The sequence below is a fragment of the Tachypleus tridentatus genome, chromosome 5 (genome assembly GCF_004210375.1).
Source record: "Tachypleus tridentatus isolate NWPU-2018 chromosome 5, ASM421037v1, whole genome shotgun sequence".
In the NCBI taxonomy this organism is placed as follows: Eukaryota; Metazoa; Arthropoda; class Merostomata; order Xiphosura; family Limulidae; genus Tachypleus; species Tachypleus tridentatus.
Genome location: NC_134829.1, coordinates 26280836 through 26308689, shown reverse-complemented (window position 1 = coordinate 26308689; position 27854 = coordinate 26280836). Strand labels below are relative to the sequence as shown.

General features: G+C 30.9%; 1 protein-coding gene across 1 annotated transcript; it reads right to left on the bottom strand.

The window, feature by feature from the left end:
* Window positions 1–37: 37 nt before the first annotated feature.
* Maf1 (repressor of RNA polymerase III transcription Maf1) lies at window positions 38–27854 on the bottom strand. Its single transcript, XM_076501750.1, has 7 exons — window positions 26774–27854; window positions 25156–25305; window positions 13941–14103; window positions 8879–9003; window positions 7529–7648; window positions 6978–7070; window positions 38–3664 (listed from the first exon to the last, which is right to left on the bottom strand). Exons 1-7 carry the CDS (start codon window positions 26854–26856, stop codon window positions 3640–3642), a joined length of 759 nt encoding a protein of 252 aa, XP_076357865.1. The 5' UTR covers window positions 26857–27854; the 3' UTR covers window positions 38–3639.

The following is a 27854-nucleotide window of genomic DNA, read 5'->3' as shown; positions in this document are numbered from 1 at the left end:
GCAAATGCATACATAACGTTAGTACTTCTGGTTGGTGTTTTTCTTCTGTTTTTGGTAATTTTTGTTTTAATTTCAGTTACATTTTGGAAGTGTATTAAATTAAAAGTATTGCTTTAAATTCACCATAAATTTCTAGTCATTCTGCTTCAGTACATGCAAAATATTTCAGTAATTTTTAACCTGAGCTAACTATTTATAAAATGCAGTGTAAACATCAGTAATATAAATTGGGAGATACCACCAAGTTAGCCATCTCTTTACTAACAATATTTTTCAGTATACAAAAATAATAATTGTTCATTTAAGGTGTGGTTGGCCCAGCTTACTGGGTAAAAATTAATTGAGCATGATCAAAAACTACTCTCAACTTGAATTTACTTAATGAGTTGGATAGATGGAAAGATTTTCTAAGCACAGAAAAGACCTTTATGATAACTATTTCCATATGTGACAAAATGAAAAAATTTTTTGTCACATATGACAGAAATCAGGTGGAAACAATTATATTTCAAACCTAACCAGAATTCTCTCTATTTATTGTATTTTGTCTATAATTACCATTTGCAATCATAAAAGACAAAAGTACTTCCAAAATAAGCAATAATGACTACTAAATACAATTTGTCATAAGAAATCCGTTTTACATACTGCATCCTAAAATTCAACGAAACTTATGTATTAAACTTTGTGTCAATTATGCACAGAAAATGATACTACTACAGTCATTATTTACAAGAGTAACACAAATAAATGTACAAAAACAAAGCCTTACTTTAATAAATGCTGTTATTTGATTCATTTTGCTAGAGAAAACCTCATTTGTTGGTATGCAGGAAAACCCTTAAAAATATTTTTCTAGGACATCAAAATTATTTGCATATGTGGAAATCAAAGTGAATACTATGACCTTTTACAAAGTGCCACTCAGCATGATGTTATATATATCTGATGCCATGGTTAACAACTATTGATTTTATCCTACACAGCTGATTTAGCAAGGTTCCTGAGAGAGGAGAGTAAATATCAAATACAGTATCCAGGGATACTGAAAAAAACTGTCAGTATGAATTTCAGAGGTTCTTAGAGGTTATGAAAGTACAATATGTAAACTATAGAATGGACAAAAGTATTTCTGTTCTTCACATGAATGTCACCTCACCCTCTTGTTTGAGTCAAAACAGCATTGTCAGTTGAGATACATCTTAGCTACAAATGCTTTTGTAACATATCTGATTTTTCTATATAATAAAGGCCTGTACATTTTACTAAAAATTTCCACGTTTCACACAGATACACAAAGTAAATTTGGAATTATAGTCAACATTCCTTTTCCAATACAAGGTTAGTCCTATGGTCCAACCCTATAGACAACTGGAAAGATAAGGTCAACAAAGCTTCAGATGCTCCATACATAAAAGTTCAACATTATGGTTATTTTAAAACTTGTGTATATTTCTGTAAGCCAGTTTCTGTGGTATTCTTTACATTATAAACAATAGTTGTTCCCATGAATGTTAAGTGCTACTGGTACAACAGTCAGGGGATCCTCCAAAATATTTAATACTGTAATTCATACATAAAAAATAACTGAAAGTGTATACCACAAAACACTTGAAAATTAGTTTAGAACTACTTTAATAGTAATATAAAAGTTATAGGAAACATAGGTTATAGCTCAAATTACCAATTAAAATACACACACAGCTATATTCTCCAAAGTTAATGAAAAGCATCCAACTCTTAACACAGAATTTCTAGACTTAATGAAAGAAAATAAGATCATGATAATGGCTAACTCAGAGTTTAATGAATTTCAACTAACTCTTAAACAAGAAAACAAGGCTTGTTCATTTTCTCTTTTCAATGAAATTCATACTGTGTATACTTACGCAGTCCAAGTGCACCAAAAATACACAATTTAACAAATCTATCCAACCTTCCCTATGTGAAATGTTACTATGTGTATCACAAGTATTCCATAAAAGCAAAAAAGATACAACTATCTGAATATCAGAAATGACATACAGGGTGCAACAAAAAGCTACATCTACTGACTTAGTATATCTACTCTTTCAAACCAACAGAGGCAGATTTCATCAAACATGATGTTGATATAAAAGAACCCATTCATGAGAAGAATGCATATAACTACAACCTTGATATCTGAATATCCTGATATCAAGATGATGGACAACCCTGCATCACTTTCATCACTTATGTGTTCAAGTTAATTTATCTCGAGGTTTGATGCACTTCTTCCAGTTGTATAGAAATAACTCCACTACACTAATTGTCATAGTGGAATAAAATGGCTTAAATTATGTATTTTCCTGAAAAGAATGAGTATAATCTCTTTACACTAGTATAAAGAAGCAGGGTTATCTAGTCCATAACTAATTAAATACAACTTTGAAAAAGACTTACCAACATACATCACAAAAAGTGTCCCTTCTTAATAATTTCAAAATTTACTTTTTGACTAAAGAATATGAAATAAAACACAGCTGTGGTTCATTACAAGTTTCTTAAATGGATCACAAATGACTTATCTTCCTTCTCAAATTTTAGATCCAGACCTTAAACATGTATAAAGTTGGAGAGCTCAACTATCAGAAACTTTACATTAAGTAACAAACATAACACTCTGGAAGGTAACTCAAAACTGAAACACTGACAAACTATACTCTCATATTTATAAATACTAGACATGAATAGTGATATAAAAGTTCAACCAACAATGCCATATTTTTGTTGTTGTTTTAATGAGATAAGTACATGTGTATTACCACACATTATAACCTAAACATTTATATTACAGAAAACATTTTCTTAAACACAATTAAATGTATGTGGTTAAAGAAATTTATGATTTCTAACACAAAACTTTAATTTTGCATTATACAATGTGTTGGGCCTGAACCCTTTTTATCAGGACATAAAATGTACAGATATTGGTGGTCTACTGATAACTGTATAATTTACATCCTGATAAAGGGTGTAGGCCCAAAATGTTATTTTTAAATTAAAAAGTGTTATTTACTTTTAAAGTTTTTCCATCTTTGCAGCTTTTGTTTTATTTATTTAATATTATATTTTATCCAGTGACTATTTAAATAAATTTGAACTTATATGTATAAAGTACAATAATTCTAAATATTTAGCATACAATTGAGACAGTGTTATTTTGGCTTTCAAACTATAAAGAATTGGAGACAAAAAAAGTAATATTTTTACATTAAAAAAATTAACTCATATTAAAGTAACTATAAATGTATTAATTAGTAGCAATGAATAATGTGAAACTGTTAAAATTCTAAAACAAACCTTTAAAAGAACAAAAATAATTTGACACTGTTAACTTCGTAAAACACGTTCTAATAATACAAGTTATAATATCAGGCACTTAAAACTGAAAAACAAAATTCATGTTAATTATAACCATATTTCTGAAAAGAATAAAACAGTCTTAAATATATAATCTAGCTTAAAAACAGGATGGACAGTATTTGTATCAATTCCATCCTTTCATATACTGAAATCAATTATACTCCGTATCATTTCTGGACATTAGCTTCATCTTGATTTGAGAGGTGTCCGAACTACTTTGTGTGTTGATGTCAATCTGGTATTATTACAGAATCAGTGTGATTCCTTCATTTCAGTGCTAAAATATAAATATAAAACACTGTTATATGTTTTACAAAAATTGTGTGTTTTAGAATTCAAGACAAAAAACTTACTAAAGGATTATCTATGCAAACATACTAAACACTAATAATCTGTCCACAGAGTTACAACTATTTTCTATTTTTCCAGATACAGTAATCAATCTAGCTAGAGATTCTTTGAAATGATTACTTAGTTTAATTTTCAACAGTACAATAAGTCAACTTTAACAGCAGTATGATCATGCTTAAACAGGAAAAGGATATTTTTTGTTGTTTCAAACACTCCAATAAAATAGAAATTAACCAGGTTTACACATAATCAGAAAGGCAGTAATAATACCTAAGTAGGAATGGCTTGAAATGTTCATCAAAATGGTATTTTGAATGTCTCCTCAATAGGTCATCAGAACTTTACAATACTACAGTTTCCTTTTATAACAATATCTACATAATAACTCTGCCACCAGTTCTGGGAATGTCTGTAAATATCATAGCAAAAAGTTTGAATTTCCTGTTTTTCTTTCACTGAGGTGCCATAGTTTCAAATGAAGTATCCAATTTTATAATTATCATTAACTAGTAGTAATTAAAAAATAGTAAATTAAATTATTTGCATAAATGATGTTATCATTACCCTTTGAAGTTAGATTTCTTACATAAATCTTGTATTCCTTTAAAAAGCTTCAGAACAGGGTGAAACAGAATTTACCAGTCAATAGATAAATAAATATTACAGTTGGAATTTCTTTGTATTTATAGTTTGGTTATAAATATAACTTGACATAAGAATGTCTAATGAACTACTGCAGTGAAAAAAAAGCAAACAAGTCAAGAATAGCTTTTTAAAAAAAGGAAGTTAATGAAGGGATGGCTGATGTCAATCTTTTCAAAGCAATGCAAACAAGAGGTCAGGGATGGCATGTATAGCAATAAATACATATATTAGAGAAAATTAATATTGATGAAGTAAATAACATTAACACTAAAATTCAAGTAAACAAAATCAAAAGGAAGGACTGCGTGTAAAACAGCAAATCTAAGCCTTTCACTAATTATATTAGTTTTTTATAACTTAAAAAACAAGCCAAAACAAAAATAAACTTAACAAAAAATGCTGTACTAATTAAAAAGATCCCAGGATGCAAGCTATAATGTGGGATTATAAAATGTACCCTAGGTTATAGAGGCATTTGTGGAAGTAGTACCCATACTGCATTGGGGATAAAACATCTATCAGTCTTAACTTCCATTCACCAGTCTCACATAAGAAATAAAAAAGTAGCAATAGATATAGAAATAGAAATCAGGAGAGCAAGATGTGGGTGCTCTAGCCCACAACATCCCACATCTATATCACCCTTCACTGCCTGCAGACAGCTGAGGGAAGGTGACTGCTCTCCAAAGTAAAGAAACAATTGAAATAAGAATAAGAAAATAAGATACTACCATTTGGGGGATAGCAAGTTGAAAACTTACCTCTTGAAGTTAGCATTCCAGCCCCCAACATGGTAGAAATGCACTAATGGCCAGCACAGTACATGAATTATACTAGCATGAAATATTCCATCCAGTTATCTAAATAAACTTGCATAGCTTCCAACTGCCACCCATTTATTAACTCTACTGTGACTATCGTGCTGTAAACAAGCCTTTGTACGAGGCATGGTGTACATCTGCATAAAGTTGTGCCAAGTTTTTAAATGACCTTATTCATAACTAAATATAGTTATTGGAAATTATAAGTAACATTTCTCTAATTTTTATTTCTTTATTTAATACATTCTTATAATTGTTACAGGATAGTTTAATAATTTTAATTAAAGTTTCTTTATTAAATCCATTGGCTATGAATTTTTGTATCAGTATTCCAACATTTGTTTGTTAATAATCTACTATACTGAATGCTAGTGCTGTTATGTAGGAATAACATAAATGCAATCCCAACAATCTACTATCTTGTTTGCATTGGTTTGGAAGGATTGATATTAACCATCCCTACGTTTACTTGTACATTCATAATTAACCTCATACTTTTTTACTATTCATGAAAAAATATACACTGGTTAAGACTATTATCAATTTTTGGTAGTTATTGTTATCACTGATTCATCAGTAATTCTCAAAAAAATGATGAAATGTCACATTTAGTGTGGTGTCATTTTTCATAACTGCTTGTGTGCTTATGGAAGAAAATGAACTTTGTGTAGCTTAATTTAACTAAACGTACTGATGTTCAAAATTAATTTTTATACTGTGCGTTCAATTAAACAGATCATTCCACTTTCAACTTTTGATAGTTTCATACAGACTTAAGATTTTTTTTATGAGTGAAATTCTAGCAAGGATTCAATATCACAATATTTAAAATCATGTAAACATTTCTCACAGTATTTTTAAAATAAGCTTAACTTAATCTTTAGTGAGTATTTTTAGTTAATTAACATGTCCCTCAGGAGTCAAGGGGTGTCCTTACACTGCAATTTGTTAAATATTAAAAGTTCAATCTGGAAACTCACAAAAAATATGGTTGTTTTGGACATCTTTTCAAAACAAGTTTTTGTTTCATTGATACGTTTTTAAGTGAAATACAACATCCTCAAGACTTCATACTAGCTAGTACTAAGGTCTACCTGCTGAGAGTAAATTCATATTAAGCAACTGCCAATCGTTTATACTTCTGCTATCACCTGTTTATTTGTAGCTTTCAACTGAGATATGAAGGATGTCACCTTCAATTCAATAGTAAATGTTGAAACATCACTATAGTCAACAGTAGAATGAGCAGGCAGGAACATTTTGAAAGGAGCTACAGGTATAATATTGTAGTCAGGTTGCTGCACAGTACCTTCCAAGATGGTTATAAATGGTTCCTGAACACCTCTGTATGGTAGTTGGAGACATCTATGTTTCTTGTGCTTGGTTGATAAGCTTGTGATGCACTGACAGACTTCAGTCACCTTATCACTTTTGTATAATGTTTCACAAACCCAATGATAAAAGAGCATGGTAATGCCTTCTTTTTAGACAATAAAAATGTTACAAAAATTTCAGTTCAAATCAAGAAAAACTGTATTGGGTAGTTTTGTTTTGTTAACAAAAATATCATTCCCCCCCCTGGTTCATGAGGAGCTTATTAAAACAGCCTTATAACTACTGTTGAAAAATTATTGAAATACAGCAATCACTGTAAGAAGTAAAAAACCTACCTGTTACTATGTTAACTTTTTTTTTTCTCAAAATTATAAAGTAACATTTCAAAAGATAGCAAAATCCAAATAAAAGTTTCAACAGCATTACTACTACACTTACACAGTTCCTGGTTCAGTGTTATCTTCCTCCAATTCCAAGCTGAAGTTCTGTGTAAGTGCACTATCTGCACTGCAGTATTCCACACTGTTCAAACTGTTAAACATTAAAAGTTGTTATATCTTCTCAACTAAAAATATACTGCTACCACTCATTAACAATGACAAATTTTGACAACAAATAATCCAAGTTTCTTCCAGGCAATTGAAAAAAAAAAAAAAAAAAGAGTAATATAAAAGAACCCCAATGCCAATTAAAAATATAAAATTATTTATGTATCAGATTATGGACTTAAAATTTTAAACCTTTCTGAATGAAATCACTTAACAAATATGTAGTTACTTAGTAATCTTAAAACTGATCTATTATATTGCAATTTCATTAGAATAAACATACTTGAGCTATAAGGCTTAATATATTTTTCCACATATAATTTTGAACATGTATTTTCCTAACAATGTCCTTCCAATCATCTTTAGCTATAAATATCATAGCACATAATATTACAAAATGAGTTTTTAAACCACAGCAACTAAGACATATTCACACATTACCTCACAGCTCTGCATGTAAAGAACACAATCCTTTTCAATCTTTTGTTATAAAAAAAGTAGTTAAATGACCACAAACAGCCATCTTCACCATATGGATCTGACTCTAAGTCTGGGTTGTAACTGAAAGAAAATAACCTTATTGTTACTGTCAACATTACATGTAGAAATATATAATTTTTTTTCCTACCATAAGAAATATAGTGCATATTTTCTTTTCTTAGTTGTTACTGCCTGTGTACTAAATATTATCTCACAACACAAGATTTTTAGTCAGAACCAAACAGCAAAATTACTTTCAATTAACTTTCCTACCTTTAGTTTAATGTTTATACAATTTAAGTTTTTAATATTAAGTTAGCAATACTGTTTTGTTGAAAGCTATTTCAACTTTCTTCCATATTATACTTAGAGAAAAAATTCAAAAATTTAAAAATCAAAGTTTTCATTTAAGGCTCACTCAAAGTGGAAGATCAAAATTCATGATTAAACAAAATTATATATATATAAAATTAAATGAAAATCTCTTACGGAATAAATCTCAATTCTGAATTATTTTTGAAAAATGAGTAGAAGAATCACAAGACATTTTCTATAAATCTGATACTTCTGTAGTGCAATTTAACCCTCTAAAAATTATCATATTATGTCAATCTTGTATGTAATTTTGTCAATAAACAAGGAAAATCAGTGGCCTTAACAGTTTTATTAAAAAAAGCTATATTTAATAATGATATGCACCAGTTACTCAGATCATGAGCGATGTCTGTTATAATGCTGCAAATACACATTTCTTTATTTCAAGAAACAACTATAATTGGTTAAAACTAGCACAGACAGTGGGGGAATAGTTGTCAACCTTCAAAACTGGGCAGAACCATCATGACTAACTGAACAGCTACAGTTATCTTTTCAGAGCTATGTTGCATTAGCTTAAGTAATCAACAAAAGAAATGATGTACAAGTTGGTAATTAAAGAAATGATGTACAAGTTGGTAATTAAAGAAATGATGTACAAGTTGGTAATTAAAGAAATGATGTACAAGTTGGTAATTAAAGAAATGATGTACAAGTTGGTAATTAAAGAAATGATGTACAAGTTGGTAATTAAAGAAATTCCCAAATGCTTCTACTTCATTTAAATTCAAGATATATTAAAAATACAGAATACATACAGCATATAAACTACAATTATTTAATAAATATTAACACAGATTCTTGAGAAAAATTACACAACAGCAGTAAATAGATAGTTAAAATTGTGGATAAAACAGTTTATTGATATAAATCAAGTCACTGCTTTCACAAAGAAACAACACTTTTTAAACAGTTACTTCCTCAATTTCCTTTTACCTGTAGATATCACACTCAGAGAGGCATATCTCATGATCAACAGCAGTCCATAATTGAGGACGTAAAGCACTATATGCTTGGTTAGCCACAGTCCACAAACTGTTATCAATGGCAGACATCACCCACTAAAGAAAAGAATAGTAAACATAATCAGAAACACCTATGTGGCAAGAAAAAAAGCTACTATATAGTTTGTTAGCTATAGCACAAAAGTTATCAGTACTTGGTTATCACCACCTCAGACAAATTCTTTCCAAATAATGAAGGAAACATTTATCCTAGCAAGATGTTTACTTCTGTATAATTACATCATTAATTCATATGTGCAATGAATAATTAAAAATCAAATAATATGTGTAGCATATTTACAATAAGTAGTGGTTGTACAAGCCTTTATAAAATTGTTTTTAAAACAACTACATGCCCTCTAAAAACCTGCATTTTAAACTATAACACTTTCTCTTTTACATATTGTATGACTGTTTGTTTTTCAAATTTCGTGCAAAATTACTCGAGGGCTATCTGCACTAGCTGTTCCTAATTTTGCAGTGTAAGACTAGAGGGAAGATAGCTAGTCATCACCACCCACCAGCAACTCTTGGGCTACTCTTTTACCAATGAATAGTGGGATTGACTGTCACATTATAATGCCCCACAGCTGAAAGGGCAAGCATGTTTGGTGTAACCAGGATTTGAACCCACGGCTCTTAGATTACGAGTCGAACCCCTTAACCCACTTGGCCATGTCGGGCCATATTATATGAAAATAGTTATATTCCAATGTAATATTATTTCAGATTAGATAAATGAACAGCCAAGCAGTAACATATCACAGTGCCTGCTGCCTGACACTTGACATCAAGTATATGTTGAGTGGTGTATGGGATACTGAATATCTTTAAAGTTGTAATTTTTCCAATAGGTACTTACCTCTCTCATATAAATAGCTATTCTTGTTCAATGCTGCCATTTTTTCACATTCCACAAGCCTTGAGCTCCCCACATACATTAAGGTCAATGTGATTCAAATACATCTTGCTTGCAAATAATTATCTGACAAACCTTCACCAAGAGGATTGTGACACACCCTCATGGTGCATGTGATTCTACCAAACTATCACTCCTCATTTTGCAGTGCAATTGTACAGACAAGCACTGAAATACAATAGCTATTTACAAAAAGAGGTAAAGTATCATATCAGAACCTACATCAGAGGAAAAGGTATCCATTTATTAGTTGTCTGCACTTTGAAAAATGTCATTTTTAGACAATTCTCTAGTTTTACCTGTTTATAAATGTTTACAACAATTTTGGAGCCTTAAACGTTTATCTTTAACATCATAGTTACTCAAATATTTTGTGTAACCAACCAAGAGAAACAAATAATCGTAATTCCTTTTACTTATTAAGCAAGCATATACTTAACCAACATAAAAACCTTGTATTCTTCAAGTAGCCAAAATTTAAAGTCAAACAACATAAAAAATTGATTAATGTTAATTTATTTTATCAAATAAAACTTTTGATAATTATGACTTTACCTTACAAAGTTGAGATAATAAGATGAACACTAGAAAGTGTTAAATTTTTAGTGGAAAGCTACTGAGGTAAACATCCTTAATCCTTAAAATAACAACAGTAAGCAGCATCCATCCCCAATACTTATATTATTCTTTACTTACAAATAGTGGAATTGACCATTGCATAATAATTATCCCAGAGCTGAAAATGTAAGCATGTTCTGTGATAGGTTGATTTAATTACCTGCAAACTGCTAGTCAAGCACCTAAATCACTAAATTATGTCAGGCCAAAACTAGAACATATATTGGGATAATGCAGAATTATTACACTAGAAACACTACCTAATCTTTCCATGCTAATCAGAGCAATATTTTATTTTTACAATGATGGTATGATATGTAATAACTTTTTACAAGTTAGCTGTGTAATACTGTAACTAAAGTTTTGGTATTTTTTTTACATGAAAGAAGATAGTCTTCCATTATAACAATATAATATTTTGGATTAATCAATGTTGACCATTTCAAGCAACCTTAACAAAAGTCAGAGAAAGTTAAAATATTAATACATTGTGCAACATAAAAATTTTAATTATTATAGCCTTAACTTAAAGTTTTGAACCAAATAGTAAATACATAAGAAAATCCACAGTCTCATTCAATAACATTAGTTTTATTGTGATAATATCACTATTTAAATTCTCAGCCTGGATGGAACAAATTTAGAAAAAGTGCACATCATTTCCAACACCTCTTACTTCCCCCCCCATTACCACATGCTCAATACTTTTGGATATACATATCAAAAGCTTTGATTTTTTTTTTTAGAGGATGATTGAAACATTCAAAAAATTTTCATAATACATTACTTAAACACTTAATAGTTTAAACTACAAACTCTTGTTACATCTGCATTTTAGAAAGTGTTGTTTGCTTGCATTTCATTAAAATTTCCTGCACAAAGAATGCACAAATCTGTGGAAAAGCAAACTCATTAATTAGCTTGATATGCAACAGTACTGCACTTTGTATCAGTCTAAAATATCATCACATTCCTCAAAATACACAAAAAAGTTAAATTAACACTTAACACTTGTGTTCATAAAATACAAAATTTTGACTTCCAACTTTAGTCCTAAAATATGATAATCCTCAGAAAAAAAAACCATAAATACATGAAAAAAATCAAATCAATGTATACTACATGGGTAAGAAAGATGTACGAGATTACTTACAAATTTGTATTTCAGAATTGGCTAAATGTATAAAATATTAAAAATTAGCATGCACCAACAAAATTTTAAATATTAAATCGGTAACATATTAAAAGTAAATGAATACCCAAACTACAAATAAATAAACCAAACTGACAAAACTTAGAGTTTAGCCTATCTCAACTAAATATGAGAAAATAGTTAACCACTTTATTATTGATAACCTGTATGTCATTCATTATAAACCATCAACAAATTGGCACTAGTAAGTGGCATATCATGTGTTCAGAAAAGTTTTGAAAATTATGTCTGATGCTGAATGTACCACACCAAGGCTTTTAGTAGAAAATTTCCATTTTATATATGCTGTAAGAAAGTGAAAATTACCATGAAATTCTAATTTAACAGTAAATAACATCACACAAATGTCAAACTTAATTACCAAAATGAAATTTAATCAAACTTAATAACAAACTTTACAGTTTCTTCATCTATTGTAATTTTAGGTAATAAGGACTTAAGTTTAAAGTTTGAATCTTTTCACATTTAAAACTTTTATTATTGTGATACTTATTCACAAAATTTTCTACAATTAGAAAACATTTCACAGTTGTTTCCAATATTAATACATGTTTAAGATGCAAGAATATTAATACTAATACCTAACACTGCACATTAAGTACTCAGTTTATAGATATAACAATATGTTAAGAGTTAGTTATGGAAGATTGTTCACAAATTATGGTATCGGTTGATAAATGAATGAATCACCCTGTCCCTAGATTTATCTGTTTAAGGACCCTTAACTTTCTGTTGCTATTCATTGAAGTACATTGATTTACAAGGACACATGGTACTAAAATGAAACCTTCTGAATGAGTTGAATGATTTTTTTTTTTAATTTTCTAATTCCATGATAAGGATCTTCTGGAAAAATATTTTACAATTATAAATTACTGTATCAGTAAAGGAAGTAAATAAATATCAGCAACAATAAACATGCTGCTAAGAGTAATAAAGAAAATTAAACAGCATATCTTTAGAAATAACCAGAGTGATGCATTTCAGTTAAAACAGGAATATCCCATAGAACCATAAAAAATATATGGATTTAGGTCTCCAAAAACAATACGTAAGTTTGTCCCAAAACAAATAGCTGAACATAAGACAGACAAGACTGTCAAACATTGTACAAGCAGTATCCTGCATAAGAAAAATCCAAAATACATTGTCACACTGGAACAAAAGTATCCATATTTAAGTGTCTGCAACAAGTTATGTGTGATTCATAATCATCTTGCTAATGATACATTTCAGAATGACTCATGCAAAGTTTGATAAGTTTTTCCAAAGGATTCATGATATTTGTAGGTTACAGTTATAATGGTAAAATAAATTTTCAAAGACATGACAGATATGCAAAGGTAAATTATGTAAAGTATCAAGGTAACATTTATTCCACTACATTCTGAGGAAATATCTTTTATAAAGGATGCCATATCCATGTAAATAGTCCAGTTTCTCCACAAAATCCAAGTACATATAAAAATGGGAATTTGTGTATACCATACACCTAATTCACCAGCTTATTTTCCATTAACTTGGTGCTTTTTGATTACACTATGTAACACAAATTTTGTTCCTGGATAGTATGCATTATTTCTTAATTGCTTGTGTTGTAAAAGTACAGAAAGTGGCCATTATTCCCTTCAAACTTTGCTTCTGTGACCTGGATAATGAAATTTAGAAATTAACCTATTTACTATGTAAAAAAGGACAAATTTGCACATTTTCATTTTTGTAAGGGCTGAATAAAACATATGAATCAAGATTTACATGAATTTATACTATACTAAAGTTACACAAAAATGAACAAAAATGTTTAGAAGTGAGTAGTTTCTTGAGATTTGGGACTGTAATGTAAATCATTTTCACATATCAGCCCCCAAATATAGTCTCCCATCATGTTTTCGTTATATGATCCCACATCACAAAAGAAAAATTTGAAGAGAAAAATGGGTCTTTTCCATTTACATTAGCTATAAGCAATTGAGAAATACTTTCTGCACAGGAACAAGAAAAAATAAAAATTTTGTAACATAGTGTTATTCAAATGTGCATATTTAAGGGTTTTATAAAGTACAAAAATATTGACCTCATTGTATTGCACCAGTATTCTCTGTAGTAGAAATGGCACTGCCAAACAACTATCCAACATCTATGACTATCACAAGGAATACCATCATTGGTGGAAAAAAGAGGTTGTAAAGTATTGTTACCATAAAGCATGAATACCCCTCTTTTCAGGCATCATTGTATACTTACATTGGAACTTGGCTCTTTACTAAATTCATCACTTTTGGCCTGACTGAAGTCATAGTCTGGATGGAAGGAAGCATTCAAGGTGGCAATCAGATAAAACAAAGTCTTGCGACTGATAGTGTCACACAGATGGCCTGATCCCTCTCCATCATCGCTTTGGTTATGACTGAAAATGATTAGAACATTTAACTCCACAAAAAAAAGTATAAAGATTTGTAGACAAAATCCAGTTTTAATTCTGAACAATTAACGTTAATCCACTATGACTTTCATTTTCCTCTTATCATCTTCAAATATCATTTTGTATTTATAAATGTTTAAAAAAATCTATATCAATAAAAGCACTTATTAACTATTGTTAAATTTACAGATGCATCTTAGCAACAGATAACAGTGTCTGAAAAAAACTCAAATCATACAAAAATTAAATGAATACACACAAAAATAATGACAACTGAGGCATCGCTCATTTTACTCAATAGCAATACCAGTGTGTCTGTAATCCTTTTTCTAGGAGAAAAAACAAAGAACATGAAAACTCAACCAGAATTTTGTCAATTGTGCAATACTGTCACTTTGAATATAAAAAGAAACAAATGTAGTAGCTGGCATATAATACATGGGTTTTAAATGAAAGTGTTGATTTGATCACTCATGAACACAGAATCAAGCAATTATGAACTTTATATCTTCATAATACAGTAACCCCCCACACACACACACACAGGTGCAGCACACACACTTAAACACTGTAGCAAAAGAAATATTGTGGAAAACTAAATATGCATTACAAGTACCACAAATAAATGTTCTAACAGTATAGAACTTACAGTGACACTGTGCACATGCACTTATGTAAGCATATCTAAGAATATGAAACTGACTTTTGGACTTTACAAAGTAACCTGTATTGGCTGCATTTTAGTGGACTAGTATTTTATAAAAGTCACATTTGAGTTACATTATATGTACAAACACACACTATTTACAAACAAGTTCTTAAACTTATTTTTCTTAAAATACAGAACAGAAAGTATAGAAGTATAACAAACAATTAACTCCTAGTTATAAACATTAAACACATTTGCTGAATGCCTTAAACTGCTAAGCCTTATCAAAGTTTGCACATGGGGAATGTGAAACAAATTTTTTAAACTTTAAATAAATTTGAAATCACCAAAAAAATCAATTATTCTATATTGATACCATAGAATTCCACTATAATTTATCAAGCTTAGTAACAAAGTTGTATTTGGGTCTAAAAAATTATGAACTTTCAAGCAGGTTAAAAACTATTAATCAGCTTGAAGTCTCATTTCAAATGAATGAGTTTGATGTTGTACTACTTGAAAATGACTAAGAAAATCTATAGGAGGAAATTCTGAGCTTTCAATTGTTTATTCATGTGTCATAGACAGAAATATGTGTATGTAAGAAGTGTTTCCAAAAATGGAAACTAATGTCCACTAATTCTTTCCAAAACTTTAACTCTAATACTTTTTAATTCATAGTTTTACAAAATACCAAGCTATAAGATAGGAATAGTAAAAGGGGTTTCTAATGTAATTCCTTTATTATCTAAACAAATACAAGCATTATATAACATAAGCTTACAAGTTGAAAATAGAATGAACAACTAAGATATTCTCAATGTTTTCAGACAACAATTTTTTTTTCTTTGGGGACTTAAGGTCATTCTATAAATAGAAAATAACCTTTCTATTCTGACTTGTTTCACTGGAACAGCTTACACAACTATAGCCAATTCATGAGAGTCTTCATGCTTTATCACCATGAAGTTAGACTGCTGTCTGCTCGAATTTTATCAGTATTTGCAAGGTCCTTCAGAGCCAAAGAAATGGCCTTTCATGGAGTACTTGAGTTTTTCTTGCTTTGTGCAGCCACTCCAAGCATGTTTTCCAACTCATCCTCTGATGTACTGGATAACATCTGCTCTTCAAGTTCTGCATTTGCTTGAACTTAAAGTTTGGAATTTATTCCATATAATTTGCCATTACATATGATCAGATGATTTATGACTTGTTCCTGTTCTGCTTCACTAAATATATGATCTATATATAATGATGCTAATATAACTTCATTTTTTAAGTTCTTTTTCCTTCACATTCATTACTTCTATGAGCCAACAGGCATTTGATTTTGGTATTTCAGTTTTGCAAACAAACTTTACCTTACAGAAATTCCTCAGATTTAAACTTTCTTCTTGTAACTGTACTGTAGCTTTTTTAACCTTTTCTAATGCATGCATAAGTTCTTGAAATTTCTTCCATGATTGAAGAAAAAGTTAAGTCCATTACAGTTATTTCAACAAACTCTTCAATAAATAGTTGAAGTTCCACTAAACAGGAGATCACATTGAATGTTGAGCACTGTCACGTCACCATATCTATGATAGGCATATGATATTTCTTTGTCTTTAAAATATTCATTACAGCTGGAGTTTGCAGCTTTTTAGAGAGTTTTCATGCCTGAGATATAGTAGGAGCATACAGTCCTCCATTTAAAGATTCTTTTACTACAAGTTGCAAAGTGTTAGCAACACATTTAACAGAAAAAACACTGCCTAGTTTAATAACATCTAGTTCACCTATATAGCTTTCATCACTAGCAGTCTCATTTTCATCAGAAATAAATTCCACAGCTTTAACTACATTTCTAGCATTACAGCAGTCATAGAATACAGTTGATTTATACTTATGTTGTATTTCAATAACATATAACTATTTCTTTGATGTTTTCATCCAAATGAAATAAATAGAAGTTCGTAACAGCTAACATTCTTATTTGAAGAGTCTCTATTAATTACTTTGGCATTAATGGCAAGCACAGATCTATCCAGATAACATGCAATGTAAATTTTCAGTGAAAACACTAATTTTTGCTCTTCACTTATTTGTTTCACAATTTCTGTAGCTTTTTCATCAACTAAAGTCAAAATTTTCTTATGATCCTTTGTTGTGTTAAGTGCCTTTTTAACTGAATTATTTTACATAAATCACAGTTCTCTACTGCAGAACCAGGTCTCCCATCTAGAACCAGGTCTCCCATCTAGGGTCACCAACTCAATCATAGCATTATTAAATGTTTTTATGTCCATTGGAACATTTATTGTTGAATAAAAAAACTCATGAATAGTTTTTGTGCACTTGGTGTCACTGTGGTCTAAAGTCTTCTCATATTGAAAGAGTGATCTTTTCATCATTAAGACTGTGTTTTCTTACTAGCTTTTCAAATTCTGCTTTATGGTGTCTCTCCAGATGTTTGGTTAGATTAGTAGCACAAGGATGTTTCAAAACCCAAAATGCAACCAGTTACTGCAAGTTGCTTTTGCACATATACAAGAACCAGCAATTGTGAAATATTAATATATTTTATTAGTTTTGTAACACCACATGTTTGAAAAGGGTAGAAAAATATAAAAAATAGCAATGAAACAAAATATGCAAAGGAAAGGTCTTCCTTAATACAACACAGATGGACTAAGTAACGTTCACTATTTCTCTCTCGCTTTATCTGCAGCAGATGAGCATTGAAGAGGCTATATATACATAGCCTGATGAGCAGTGTTTGACAGTTTGGTCGGGTATTGGCAGAGCTTAGTGACGTCACATGTACCCCTCAGTTAGGCCCAGCTGGCTAACTCCACAAAAGTTCCCTTGATATATCACAGCCTAGTTTGTGTCATACTATAAAAATGTTACAGAGGAAAAGATTTTAATTATCAGTTGTTTTCTAAGAAGACAAAAGAAATAGCCAACATGTCAAGCAATTGTGCTGTGTATGGATTGTTCAATAATAATAAACAAACAAGTGAAAATGGAGACTTGTTACTTTAAGTTTCCTAAGGAAAAAGACAAAAATGCAGTGGATTCATTTATGCAGACATAAGGACCATATCAACACTGATAATGCTCTCAACATTTCACAAAGAATAATTATGCTGACGATAGGAAAGTCGTGTCTTTTGAGGATCCCAAGACAAAGAAATTAAAGACAATTGAAGAAGGATACAGTAACATCTCTGTTCTTATACAAATCTATGTTGGTGTAAAATTTGAACATGTTAATTTGTTGAATGAACAAACAACTTCATGAAAATTTTATGTACTGAATCAATGTAATGGTATAATTCTTAACTCACCACATCTGCATTTCTAACATCTAATGGACTTTTTCAGAAATAAGATATTGACAAAGATATTAACGAAGATTCCCTGAATAATGTAAATAAAGTAATAATGAAATTAATGAACAAGTACACTGCTTCTGTTATGGAATAAAATTGACAGAGAATCTGTTATGGTGTGTGATAAATGTGATACATATGGTATCACATGAATGTACTGATGAAAAGTGCTAAAACATGTGTGCTACTATTGTTACTGTTGAATTATGCAATCATTATTTACATATAATAATTTCAATCTTCCTTTGTCTATATTGGTTATTTTCTTTTCCACTATACTCTATCTTAGTAATTTTGTCCATATGTAATCTCTTTGTAATTTTATCTTAAAATTATATACATGTATGTTCGTAAGTATACAAAAAGGGGTAACCCTTCAATTTTACTCTAAAAGGGTTAGTTTAAGGGTTCGCCTTAACTAATTTATATCACAAAAGCTAAGAAATATATATCATTAAAAAGAATCCTGCATTACACTTAATTGTTAAAAGTGTAGTTTACTGTCCACTGCATTCAGCAGTATTGCCTCTGAGTTTTATAAGATCATGCTCTCCAAAGGTGTTATTTAGCATTCAAGTGATGGATCCATGTTGAATCTGAGCTTAATATCACAAAAAAATCTTTCATGTTACTTCATAACTTCTCAAATCTACAGAGAAGGCAATTATTTATAACATACTAAAATGTCATAAATCCATCGACAGCCTATAGTGAAATATAATGCATTTATACTGCTGAATCAGAAACTTTTACCAGATTTAGAGCTATTTGGATTTGATCAAAATGAAAGTAACTGAGTATTCATTCATGGGAAAACATGATAGCCCTTCCATTTCTAATTAGCAAGCTTCCTTTAAGACTTTGATCATGTCTACATCAAATGAAGCTGATTTTAGGCTTAATAAGGTCAAATTCTAAATATATTCTGACCTATGATTTGGAAAGGTAAGTGATTGGTCATTTTTTCAACAAGGTCATTTTTATAATCCACAAAAAGTTTTAAAGGCACCACTTCCTTCTTGATTTTGTTTCATGTTACCACATATACAAATACAGTTAACAACCACTTTCCAGGTAGCAGCAGCCTCATTAAGGAATTAATAACTTAAAACAATGGAAGCTGAATACATTTTTGTAAGAATACCATTCCCTTCAAAAGTTGAATATGATAGGACAGATTAAGGGAAGGGTTAATGAGGTTAATAAGAATGTGGAGAAAAAAAATGGATGATATAATGGACACCCAAACACAAATGAAAAGCCCAGATTAACCTGAGGATTTGAGTTTAATGGGGAGAATAACACATGCAGCAAGTTATCATCTACCAATGAAAAGTTAGATAATCAAAAGTTTCCAATTAGAAACAGATATTTTTTATTGATTTGACTTCAATTTCAGTTTTTTATTATCATTTCAATTCAAATTTGATTTCAATTTAAGTTTTTAAAATTTGTTTGGTTTATTTTTTTCCCCCACATTTCAGTTCATGAAAAATTCAGTTTTATCAGTTTGTTGATTCAAATTCAATTCAGTTTCCTATCTCATTTACAATAATACTTCCTTCCACTAACATAGATAACCTTTGTCTACCTAAACATTGGTCTTACATGCTTCAATCTTTCATACCCCACTTAAATGCTCTTGGCAATATCTAATTTGCAAATCTTTCCATCCTTGTCATTGTGCCCTCTATCCTGGTACTCTATATACACACCTCACTCAGATTATGTAATCTCTTATTCAAGATGTACACCATCCTAGTCACTAAAACCAGCACTTAGTAGGGAGAAAGGGTGGCAAAGTGTCAGCAGAGGTAAGTGTTATTGGAAATACATTTTCAATTGAGGTACATTTTAACTTCCAAAATATATTCACCATCTACTGATACCATAGCTATAATCCCACACTGAGAAGATGGATGAGCCATATAAACATTATCTATAGAAAAAGCATATGCATAGAACAGGGATGTATTATGATAAGAGTAGTACATGAGTGGAGGAACTGTACTATGTCTGGAATAAGCATGCTCTTCACCCAAAACCTACTTCCTATATCAAGGGTGGAATAGAATATTTGCAATAAACACTGTAGGTCAGTCCCAACCAAACAGCAAAGATTCCATAACTCAGAGTTGAAATTAAGGGGTCTTTGTCCCTATATCTTACTTTGATGACTTGGGATATTGGATTGCAATGTTGTATATAGATATACCTTTGATTGGATCCAAACCCATAGCCATAAAGTGATGTATTCTGAATCACCAGAATCATGACAAGAAAGTAAGCAACTTGTAAGTGAACAAACTTTCTCCTCGACCTGAAGAAGTTGAAAAGGCAACAACTCAGACTCAGAATGATGGGTTCATGTATGCCTAACTCAACCCAAGTAACAAAATTTCTACAGCCTGGAATTATGAAAATTCATCCTCCCTTCCCAACCAAATTAGCAAGGAGCATTCCACTTCTCCAGAATTATGTAGAAGACATGAAAAACTGTATCAAACAAGGACTTAGGATAGGACCACTTTGCATTCACAATTGCAAGAAGATAGTGTACCTCCTTTCATGAACAAGATATGAAATTGCCATTGGTCAAATATAAGGGCTGGGCTTACCCCAAACAGATAGCACAGTGTTAAGTTTGAACTGGTATTACAAGTAGCCTCCCTCAGAGGCTGGTGATGCTCCTACTGACATCTGGAAAAAACATCCAAGATCTGAGTATAAAAAAACCTCAATTCTGCCCTATTCTCCAAGAGGAGAGGAACACACTAATACTCTGGAGGAATAGCCTCTGTTCACCACCTCACTATCTGAAAATTGGATGTGGTAGGGACTCCTTAGCTATACTAGTAGAACCTAGGGAGAAAATTATGTAAGAATTCCTGAAGAAGAGTGCTTTGGAAACTATGCAATATGTGAATGAAGTTTCCTAAATTTTTACAAGCAAACCAAACTCAATTTATTCAATCCAAAGATCAGCAGCAAAAGACAGAATACCTTTTAGCTTTACTCATGATAGCCATGAGTGGCAGTCCATAATAATATTGTAATACCATCTGGTAAGTGCCTAAGTAGCATTATGGAACCAGTATCAAATATTAAATTGATTTCTAGAGTGGAATTGGACTGATAAAAGCACACGTCTATCTGGGCAACACACACTACAGTGTAAAATGTAAGGGACCCTGAAAATAAGAGACAAAATGAAAAATGTACCCCCTCCTCGCAATCCAACAGACATTTTTAAAACTCCCTGAAAAATTATGCCAGGTCATGTAAAAAACGTGTGAGAAAGGCAATGGGAAAAGTTCAAATAACATCCTGTAAAATGTCTCCACATTAGATAAATGTAATGTACAACAAAGAATATAAATGTGCTGAATCTGACTAGATGCAACTCGGAAGATTCCTCACCTGTAAAGATCAAAATATGCAATACGTAGGTATTTCTGAATCCACATCTAAGAAATAGGGGAAAAATCTCAGGAAACTGAAGGATACCAACAAAATGAGGAAAAGGTGAGTCATCTAACACCTCCAGTCCTGACAGCACAAATTAAATGATCAGATTACAACCAAATGCAGAGATGAGAAAAAGATTGGAAAAGAATTGTGGAGAGGGATGTATCCCTTTCCTTTATTGTAAGAGACTTAGAAGGAAATGACCTATCAGGATATAGTAAGACCTAAGGGTGAGAGAGAGTGAGATTCTACAAACATGCCAAGAACTTCAACTTATAACATTAGCATGCAAGCAGCCAAAAGTACCCATTAGAGGAAAGATGATATATGGTACTCGAGGCTAAAGGCTCGAATGGTTGTTGAGACAAGGCATACCATAATACCATTTTAATATCTTGGTTAATTAATTAAAAAGGCCATTTGTAAATAATGCTGGATAGCAATGAGGAGTCAAAAACCTTTAGATGTTTATAATAACTGAGAGTAGATGAAAATAAAGATTAGGTCGAAACAAAATATGGACACGTAGGTTCAAACTCCTTGTAAGTTATATCCCAAATATCTAGGGATATCAAACCTCAATGAGCTTGGAAAAGTCTTGGTGTAAAATGTGGGATTAAGGATGCCTAAACACAATAGCCAAAGAGGAATATGCAGAGATGAACTCAATTGAAGATACTGTAGAAAAGGAAATCATGGTTAAACCAGCCAATCTGGGTCTAACAACAACTCACAAGTAGAGAATCAAAACATAGCCAGAACTCTAAGTAATAGATGAATTGGGGTAAAAGCACAGATGAGGAATCCCATCCAATCAGAACTGAAAGTTTCTACTACCAAACCTAAGAATGTGAAACTGAAAACTCCAAAACTGGTAGTTGATAGAATCAATAAATGTCTAAAATGATCAATAGAGGACCAAACTTAGAGCTATTTTATTGAAAAACCCCATTACAGAGAAACTATTTGGTCAGAAGAAAGTGAGGGCTGATACTGACAATTTAATAAATTCATCACCCCCCAAAAAAAAAACAAAACATAGCAAACCAGGAATATGCTTCATAGAGAAAGAAGCACATTTTGAAAAAAGCCCCAAGTATATCTCTCTATGAGAGTGAATTTAAAAGCGTCCACTGAGGAATTGATAAAATGTATTGTGAGGATGGTACTTGCAAGAGAAAGACCAAGCACTATTGGCTGTTGGACAGGAAGAAAGTTTGAATTATTGATGCAAAATGAAGATTTGCTTTTCATTCATATACCCTGGTCTACATGACACACTTCATCCCTGAAGGGAAATATCTGAAGAGATAAACTCAAGGCACAGGGGCAGTAGGTTTTTACATAGATACTCACTCACACATTCATGCATGTGCACGCACACACATATATTACACCCACTCCTTGTAGAGTTTACACAAACCAAAAATCACTCCAAAACTAAGATGTTTCTCCTGATGAGAGAGACTGGAAGATCTAGTGGACTGAAGTTAGAGATCCATAAGTTGCACTGAGATTACTAAAAGGATGGCACGTTTCTTCATTCCAAAAATTCAGAGATTGAAGGGATGCCCAAAAACTTAAGAGATAAAACCATCCCAGTAAGTAAGAGCCCACATTCCCATTTCATAGACTGGAGCTGGATGGGAAGTGACTGAAACTCCACACCCCAATGTTCAGATTGGAGTGGAAATACCACAAGTTCAGAGAATAATGGAAATGAAAACCTAAATAACAAGAGCAACTTCAATATCAGAACCTCAAGTAATCATGGATCTGCAATTGAAAGAGTACCAGGTGTCCATCAACAGTGGTAACTTCACTCTGACACCACCCCACCTAGGTCTGCAAGAAAGACTGAATGGAGGGGACTTGAAAATAACATTCAGCTACTAGAGCAAAAAAAAAAAAAAACATCGAGTTTATAAAAAAAAAAAAAAAAACTGAGAAAAAGAAGTAAGATGTTTGATCCAAATTGGACTCGTAAGAAGCTGACTTAGTAAATAAAGGCATCAGAAAACAGTCAAAATTCTCTCTAGAATAAAAAAAATAAATAAAAAAGGTAACTTCAAGAGCCCTATGAGAAAACACCCCAGGCCAAGCATTTCCTTCTCCCAACCTATCTAACCACAGACAGACTCAACTGAAAGTGCCTCCCCAGACTGTACAGACTCTAAACAAAGCAAGAACAGTAACACAAATTCATACCCCCAAAGATCATGTCTGATTTTTTTCAAAGAAATTATGATCATACAGAAATCCACAAGGCAGTTCAAAAATCACAATCCACAACAGAATGACATACAACACTTCTTCAGAGAAAAAGAAGATACATTACCTGAATGAGGTGCTTATATACATTTCCAGGATAGAGGGTGCATTGATATGTGTGGAGAAACCTGCATATCAGATATTGCTAATGCCATTTAGGTGGGGTATAAAAGACTGGAGCATACAAAACTAATGCTTCAATGGCAAAGCCAATGTTGTTAAATAGCTACAGTGTTAGCAGATGGTATATGTTATAGAAAAAAGAATATTTTAACACAGAGTTAATCAAAAATCCATGAGGACTACCATATGCTCGCTTATTCTGAAATAGCTTTCACACGATAAGTTTTTCTGTGACCTTTGATGTTTACAACTAATTATATACCAGCATACTCCTTTGGGTTTCTCACAAAATTCACATTTTTGTACATTTTCAGGAAGACAAATATCTAACTAAATGCTAGATGTGTTTTCCTACTAAATACAGTTTCTGCTGCTGTTGAGCTAAATATTTCTTCTTAACATTATAAAAGTTTTAATTTATTACTCTAAACAAAATATCAGTCTTCAATTTTGTATACCATACAATACATTTCTGCCCTGAATTCCCCCTTTTTTTTTTTTATTCAGGCTTCAGAATATCCACCAATTAGATATAGCAACTATAGACATTAGTATTTCAGTAAGATATAAAAATGTTTTAAAGATCAGTTATTAAGCCAAATACAGTAGTTTGAGGCATTCCATTTTACTATTTTAATTGTTATTTCTGTTTAAAAATAAAAACTTGAAAAATATGTGAATTATTATTTAAACCAACTAAGTGAGAAAAATTTAATGTCAATGAAGACCAGTTTCTGAGAGTAAAAGTCATCACACCTGAAGGGATAAACTTTTTTTTTTTTTTGCATACATTGTTATTTACTTTTATAGTGATAATCTCTTATTACTTCTGTTAGTTCAGAAATAAGACATTAACAATATAAAAAGACCACATTAGCTATGTATGTGTATTAGCAATTTGTTGCTTTTTACATTTAAAAAGAAACATTTCACATGAAACTTTGTTATAAACAACCTGTCAAGACACACTGAATTTATAATAATCACTAAAAACCCTTCATTACCAATTATCATCAACATTTTTGGATTTAAATTTGTCAATGAACAGATTATAATTTCCTTTAATTATAAAAAATATTAGAATTAAATTATTGCTGGATTAATATATGAAGGCAGTCAACCAAAATATCTAGAAAACAAGAACCTTACTTGTACACCCTACTGGGACTGTGAATAGTAAACACACTTTGAGGAGGAGAAAGAGCTTGCAAGTCATGAGGACTAGTACCTGGATCAGCATTCATGCTTTTAAACAGTCGTTTGTCCCCTCCTGCCATTTTGCAGGAGTAACTCTCAATCCTGATAATACAAAAAAATAATAAGTAGCTAATTCTGCTATATCATAAATATAAATGACAGAAAACAAGTTTGCATATTTTCAATATTCCTTTGCATAAGAATCTTATGCCATAACTACATTACACTGAAATACAATTTGTAATTTTAAATGTCACAAGTATTAAAAACAGATACAAGCAAAACAAAATTGATAGTTTGCACATCTGAAATAGTTTTATAAAATATGCATTTTTTGTATTTCTATGTTTATCATTAGCTTTAATCTTCTATTCAACCTCTGAAAAAAAATGGTTTGAAATGTTATAGACTGATGCAATGCAATTCATTTTTTGTGTAAAACAGAATTCTAGATTTTCTTAAAAGCTTGCTACATTTTGTGTAGATATTTAACTAAACTCAAAATTCCTTCTTCAACACAGGGTCAATCCACTGAACCACATTCAGTTAAAATATCCAAGTATTTTAGTTACAAATTTAACATTTCCTAAACTATGTGCTTATTTTTAGCTAGGCATTTGAGTATTTGCAGTAATTATTAGAAAAATGGAATGAACCAAACACTTAAAATACCTTAGTTTTTTTCTTGCATGTGTAGTGTGAAATGTAATTTGCAATTTTAAATTTTACAAGTATTGAAAATAGATACAAGCAAATAAAAATTTGATACTAGAAAAACTAAGTAATAAGTGATGTGCCCAAAAACTCTGAAATGTGCAGTTCATAGCCATTTGTAAAAACATAAAATTTTTTGTAAAAAAAGTAATTGAAAATTCTGAACCAAAAAGGTTTGTAATATTTAAATTTTAAGTTTGCATACAAAAGTTTACACATCTTATAAATTGGGTAGCTTTCTCTGTCTATTAGTTCAATATCATTACTAAAAAATCATTTTTTTTCCTAAAAGGTTCTACTAAGTAGAATATTAACAAACTAAATTTTAAAAAAGGACTTTACATTTTTGCAATCTGAAAAAAAGCTGTATTAATACAATAAAAACAATTATTTTAATTCTAAATAATTTCAAGTAAAACAGATATGCATGCCAAGATAAAAAAAAATTACTACAAATTGCAATTTTCTGTTCATGTAATGTTATATAAATGTTTACTGATGATGGTGTAGAAATTCCATCAGGACTGAAATTTTAAGATCTTGTTTGGCAAAACATAATATCTAAACAAAATACAGAGACCAGCTCAAGACTGTTACATGTACCTTTTTTAGGAAATTTTACCTACAAAAAGGCAAGAAGCAAGTTGATTCATAATTATGTTTTACTTTACTCTTTATTAAATACTAAATTAAACTCATTGCTTTAACCAACCTGTAAGATTTTGATGATAAAAGCAATAATCAACAGAACAATATTAACAATGATACAATGAATCTCTGTTGCTTCTCATTTTTAGAGACAGAAATTACTTTAACAGTGACAATATTACTAAATTCTAAAAGCAATGTTTCTTACCTCCCTATTATTTTGCAGTCCCCAGTTTCAAAACACAATGCTGAGTTTAGAGCTTCAAGCCTGCTACTTTCAAGAAGCTTCATATTGATACAACAGTGCACTTTGGAATTGAATTCTCCAGAAATGTCAGAGATGTTAATTGTACTACTTGTATACACAAATTATTATAAAGCTCTGCAATTGTTATGAAACAAATTGACCAATTTTAAAGAAATTTCAATTTCGCTGTATACCCCAACATACAATGTGCAAATCTAGCCTGACACCTCACCATATTAAATAAAGTTCTTCAAAATGCTTTTTGGGTGTTTTAATATTATTCTGTTTATTCGAAGATTTCTTCTTGGTAAAGGCGACGAACTCCCACACAACAAGCTTAATTCTTTAGTTAGAGCAATGCCAGTACACATAACGTGATTTGCTTTACTGGCTACTGAAGTTTTCATTGATATTTCTTGTGCTTTTATGATTAGTTTTGAGTTTTCGTCAGTTAACGTACACCCCAAACTTAACTAACTTTTGTTTGAACTTACACTAACATTAGCTTTAAAGTTAAATTTCACCGACTACCTGACTTTCACTTTCAGTCTCTTAAAAAAAAATCTGAAATTTTGAAAATCTGTCAAATTCACAGTAAAGGTGATTGATACATATATTTTGAAAAAGGTCTGTGATTTTAAACAGTTTCCTTTAGCTTTTGCTACCTCTAGAATAGCTTTTTCACTTTTTTTTAATTTGAATTTAATGAGATTAGGTTAATAATGATGTTTGTATTTCACAAAATCAGTAATAATGAAACTAAAGCCAAGGCAATAGATTTAGTATAATACTACTATTCTTGTTACCATTAGGCCTACTTTTACCTTCAGTACTCAGCCAATTTAGTTTATATCAATAAACTACTTTTGAACTTTAAATACTTATTTGCTATCGAAGAAAGTACAACACTGTTTATAACATCACTCACAGCAACAAAGTGTTGCTGATTGTGCCTAAAGTACTGTTATTTCTCTAACAACAATAACAGTAAACAAACCACTTCCACTTTTTCTTTCTATCAGCTGTCAACCTTTCTGACCTT